The sequence below is a fragment of the Sinocyclocheilus grahami genome, unplaced genomic scaffold, assembly GCF_001515645.1.
Source record: "Sinocyclocheilus grahami isolate Dianchi unplaced genomic scaffold, SAMN03320097.WGS_v1.1 scaffold646.1, whole genome shotgun sequence".
Classification (NCBI taxonomy): Eukaryota; Metazoa; Chordata; class Actinopteri; order Cypriniformes; family Cyprinidae; genus Sinocyclocheilus; species Sinocyclocheilus grahami.
Window position 1 is genome coordinate 770,866 of NW_015505825.1, and position 6,000 is coordinate 776,865.

Here is a 6,000-nt window from a genome sequence, read left to right on the forward strand (position 1 = left end):
ATGGATGTAGAAAACAACTGAGTATAAAGAAGCCAATTCCTTAAATTCTATTTAAATGAGTAATAGGATGTACATTCTGTATGTATAACTACTCTCATGTCATTACAAATCAGACATTGGTTCATCTTCAAAACACAAATGCATATCTGTGAAGGAGTGATGGATTTATGGAGTTCCTCCATTAAAAGTTCATGTAGCCAAAACTTTGATGGTTTACAAAAGTCAAACATTGTACTGTAAACATAATCCATTTGAATGGAAGAGTTTAATCTAAGCCTTCTGAAGAGACACAATAGTTTTATATGAAAAACATAGGCTTTTATTCACATATAAACACTGATCGATGCACATACATACAACACATGAAATTTGGTAAACAGAAGCTCAACCATACTTGGATAGGTAGTGGGATATTGCTTATGAGTTGCTCTTTGGCTGAGGCTGTTTTTTTTTGTGTTTTTTTTCGAACACAGAGATATAAAAGGCTTGTCAATGGATGGAGATGTTTGCGTTGCAAAAGCCAGCATTCTTTTTCTTCCTCTACTCCATTGATATAAATGTACTGTCATAAAAAGCATCCCTGTTGAAAGAGGAAAGAACAACCCCCCACAGTCCACAGCCCAACCCCACCAAAAACAGGTGACATCTGATGACATGCCAAGGTAGAAAACACACAAGAAATATTGCCTAATGGATAAAGCAAGGTTGGAGAAGGAAAAAATGATTTCTTTAATAATTGGCATAAATGGGCTTGCTTTGAGTGGATGAGGGAACTAATGCACACCTCTTTAAATTTCTATTTCATTTCACATTGTTTTTTTTTCGAACACAGAGATATAAAAGGCTTGTCAATGGATGGAGATGTTTGCGTTGCAAAAGCCAGCATTCTTTTTCTTCCTCTACTCCATAGATATAAATGTACTGTCATAAAAAGCATCCCTGTTGAAAGAGGAAAGAACAACCCCCCACAGCCCACAGCCCAACCCCACCAAAAACAGGTGACATCTGATGACATGCCAAGGTAGAAAACACACAAGAAATATTGCCTAATGGATAAAGCAAGGTTGGAGAAGGAAAAAATGATTTCTTTAATAATTGGCATAAATGGGCTTGCTTTGAGTGGATGAGGGAACTAATGCACACCTCTTTAAATTTCTATTTCATTTCACATTGTGCTACATTTGCTCTAATATGATTCATGAGAGCTCAGGATAAACTCACAGGACAAAATAAAAATGTTCCTTTTTTTCTTTTCAAGGGAGATGCAGCAGTTCCACAATTATTGCAGAAAAATTTGGCACAGTAAATTTAGTCAAACTTGCCCTTATATTATAGACATTAAAGAGTGATTTATGTTGATGTCAAGCAAAAATTCTTACATTTAATGAGGTTTCATGACAAAAATAAAAATGAAATAAAAATGAATACTTAAGGTTATGAAATATAGATAAACTCACTATATATATAAATACATATTTGGAACCATTAGTATTAGTATTTTACAAATCAACTTAAAAAAGGCAATAAATACATAAATAAATAACATAATTTAAACTACCCCCCCTCCCCCCAAAATTGACGGGAGAAGGGTTAAAAGTGCAAAATGATGCAAATATTGTTAATGGTCTTAAAAACAGGCCCTTTATGTTTTCTTTTGATTTTGGGGTGAAATATGACCTGGGACAGTTCATGACAGATTAGTCATGACATTTCCCTAGGCACGCTGTAGACAACAACATAGCACAATTGCAGTAAGATTAATTTCAGTCTTTATGTTACTCCTAAAAACAGAAAACAACAAGTCCTTACCTTCAGCCACTGTGAGGAGATTTCCAAAGTCTCCCATAACATTGTGGATGGGTGGTGGTTCAAAGCTCTTGACATTGCCTAAAGTAAGGAAGGGTTCATAGTCTGTCGACAGATCAGCAAGGCTGAGGAGGTAGTGGCTCTGTTGAGTGTGCAGGTTAGACCCTGATACACAAGTGTGCAGCACCTAAGACAGCAGAACAGTGAATTAAGTACACCGGTAATACACTACAAAAAGAATGACTAAAGAAAAAAAAAAGATTTTTGGGCCTAATACAGAACCCTGGGGGACACCTTTGGAAAAAAGGGAGATCATTTATTTAATAATGAGCTGCATTCTTTGTTGTTCTAGACTGAATTACAAATACAAAATGTAATGCATAAGATACTAATGGCATTGTTTAGATGTTAATGCATTTTGAAAGCCTAATGAGAATGCGTCAAATAGCGAGCGCTGTTAGGATCAACAACTCACAAATTACTTCAGCCATGAAGACGCTCTTCTTGGCACTCCACTGAGATGCATTAAAAATAAATCTGTAATAGATTGAAACATTGTTGCTACACCCAGATGGAGTGGTTGAGCGCTACAGGGCCGCCATATGGAGATGGGACGATATTTACAATGCTAAGCCAGGAAACCCAGCGAGAGGGGCTTTATGGGCTAATAATCTATTTCTCCAGTGATATGGGAGTGTATCGATGTGCAAAAACAGATGGCCATGGCTCTATTGGCTGGAGAAGATAAGACACAGTCCAGCACAGTTTATCATAGTGCCTGAACAGGTTTACTCTGTTTGATTTAATTAAGGCTTTATCCCTTGGCTCATTCTCGAACACCGCACACTCACGCAGCAAACAACCACCCTGTAAGCTACATAAACACCATCAGATATAAATTCATGTTGTAAAAATACCTAAAAATAAAACCACAGAACTTTAATTTTGCCATATAATCACCACCATAGAGCCATTAGTGCCATCTGGCTCGAATGGAAACTGCTGATAAATCAGAGGTACAGGTCATTCAAAGGTGTGATGGATCATCTCTCAATGTAAATCAGTAACAGACCATCTTACAATGGACTTCAGTCAGGCCATATTTACTTGAGCCATAAACTGACTGCTTTACCTCTTAGGAAACAAACTGGCACAATATAAAGCAGTCATATTGTGACAAGAAGAGAGAAAAACAAAACAAATTCAGGAAAATTCATCACTTTACTTAAGCGTTAAACCACATTTGCCGGCTCTAAAGATTCAGAGCGATTTTCATTAGTCTATAAATGTAGTAAGTGGCACTTCTCAAACTGTGCTGCAAAAATTAACCAAGACTCCATAACATTAAAGAACAGTCATTACCAATTATTATTTGAGTAGTACTATAGGTTTGAGATGCTAATCATTATTTCTTGCATTTAACTGAGACACGTCACTCGAATGTACGAGTACTGGTGTGCTGTCTTGGCGAGGGTTACATAAATGTGCTCGTATTAGACGCTATTCAGCTCTGACAAATGTGAGATTAAAGTAATCCCACTGAGCATATAATAACTAGCGGAAAATGATTAACAGTCAAATGAGTGCAGAGGAAAACAAAGGACATTTATTCTTCCCTTTGCCCCTTTGCAGCAGGTGCATTTTCTCTCATATGATGATGAACTGAATTCTTGAGTTCAGCATTCATTGGTGAGCTTATCAATCCAACAATGGGACATTTAAATAATTTGCTATTGTGCTTTATAATATACACTACTGTTTAAAAATGTAAAATTTTTTATAAATTTTTTTTAACAAAAATGTCAGTAATTTGTCACGTCAATACATTTATAATGTAACAAAAGCTTTCTATTTCAAATAAATGCTGTTCCCTTTCAGTCGGTCACTCTCGACGTCACGTTGGTGACCGATGAATTGGGGGATCTCACTTATGGCGCTTTTCCACTGCATGGTACGGCACGGTATGGTTCACTTTTGGGGGGTTTTCCACTGGGTACAGTACCTGGTACTTTTTTTAGTACCACCTCGGTTGAGGTTCTAAGTGAACCATACTGTTACCAAATCGTGACGTGTAAACTCTGCTGATCCCGGATTGGCCGGAGAGAATCGTCACTACCTGTGTCACTGAACTTGTGACACAAACACAACAGAACCGCTAGATTTAAATCAGCACAGCCAGCGAAGGATCGAACGCAACCGTTTTTAACGAGCACAAAAAGTGGTTGTTTCGTGGTCTGTTGAGGAAGTACAGACGTTCCTCTCATTGATAGCAGAGGAGCGGATCCAGCGAGAGCTTGATGGGGTGACGTGGAATGAAAAAGTTTTTCATGAGTCACGGCAGTAGAGGCTGCGCAACTAACGACATGTGAATAATCCCGTCCACTCTAATGCGATACTAAACTGCAGTGGAAACGCAAACCGAGCCGAGCCTTGCTGTACTGAGCCGTGCCGAGCCGAGTCATACCACGTAGTGGAAAAGCGCCATTAGAGAGCAATCTACTTCAAGTGTAAACTAAACAAGCCAATGGACATTGGCATGCGATGATTGCATCCAGCTGCCACTGATCACAGCGTGAGCATAAAAAGGCAGCAGGTGCAATGCATACCAGCTTTTCGCTTCGGAGCCGAGCAATCACATAATTTTGCTCCTGACTACTCTACACAGAGAAGAAGGCTGAACGAGTTCAGCGAGCTCTTTGAGAGCTCTTCATGTTGGTGGTACGGCGTTTCAATGGTGGTGGTTTCCCGTGCCGAGTGGGTTGCACACATCAGGCTGCACATGTTGGTGGTACGGCGCTTCAATGGTGGTGGTTTCCCGTGTCGAGTGGGTTGCACACATCAGGCTGCACTACCCCGTTTGTGTTGCAGGCGGCCATCTTCCCTGTGCGCTTCAGCACGCTAAGAGCTTTTTCCCTAAAAGAGCATTCACAAGTGCGTCTTTTTAAAGACGACGTTGCATCTGGCACACTCAACGTTACGTCTTTGTAAAGATGATGTGGGTTTTGCTACAGACAACGTATAACCCGGGCGTTTCTGGATGCGGTCATTACCTGGTGCTGGGTGATGGTCACGATCGCTGCCTCATGTGCCTGGGCATTTAGCATGCTGAGGTGGCGTTTGTGGATGAGTCATGTTCTCATTGCGGGAAGATGACCATCTCGGAGTAGCGGGCCAAGCTCTGTTACCTCAAAGGGGCAGAGCTTCGTTGCCTCTGCCTCGATCTAGTTCTCGTCATGGCAGCAGTCAGGTGAGGGCTACTTCAGGCAGTAGCACGGGCGGTCTGAGGGAACAGTGGTGGCAAACCCTCCAGGGAACCAACCCTCGGGGGACCATCGCTCCTCTTGCACTCTGCAACCAGTTGAGCTGCCAATGGAACATGCTGGGCCCTCTACAAGGAGTGTACCAGCAGTATCCTTTGGCACTCCTTCCCACGAACGGATGTCGATTGCTGCATTGGAGGGTGAGCCGGAGCATTCTGGAGAGGAAGATTCGGCTGCGCTGCTGCCTCCAGAACTATAGCAATGCCTGAATCAGATCCGGAAATAACGGTTATGCTGTCCCAGGCCGCCGTGAGGGTAGGGCTTGAGTGGAAAATTCCACCCGGCAGGGCAAATTGTGCCTCCCCTCCCGGGTCTGTAGGTACTCATCTGGTTTGTCCGGTGATGCTTATGTGGAGAAGCTGCCTCTGAGCGACGAAGGTCACCGCAAGTCCTCTGGGTCATGTGATCAGAATCAGAATCAGAATCAGAATCAGAATGAGCTTTATTGCCAGGTATGTTTACACATACGAGGAATTTGTTTTCGTGACAGAAGCTTCCACAGTGTAACAGAATGACAGTGACAGAACAAAAAACACAGATAATAAAATAAAAATAGAACAAGTAGATAAGGAATAAAAACATATAATTGACAATTGTGTGTGCAGGTATATTACAAGGTATATATATATATATATATATTTTTTTTTTAAACAAAAAAACCTTGCTACGTATACTGTTAGGTGAAGCCCCGCCCACGAAGCCCGCCAATCCATAATTTTTTGGGGGAATTTTTATTTATTTATTTTTAAAAAGTATCGGTTAAGGCACCATTTAGGCACCGGTATCGAATTTTAAAAGTATCGATTTGGCACCGGTATCGAAAAAAAACAAAAAACGATACCCAAGCCTACTCATAATTCAGCTTTACCATCAC

The 6,000-nt window shown here is 40.9% G+C and overlaps 1 protein-coding gene across 1 annotated transcript in view; it reads right to left on the reverse strand.

Moving 5' to 3' along the window:
- ralgapa2 (Ral GTPase activating protein catalytic subunit alpha 2) overlaps positions 1–6,000 on the reverse strand; it is a 199,530-nt gene that overhangs the window by 50,493 nt on the left and 143,037 nt on the right. The window contains exon 26 of the mRNA XM_016242121.1: positions 1,810–1,993. Within this exon, the coding sequence (XP_016097607.1) occupies positions 1,810–1,993 (184 nt within the window). The remainder of the gene's footprint in view (positions 1–1,809; positions 1,994–6,000) is intronic.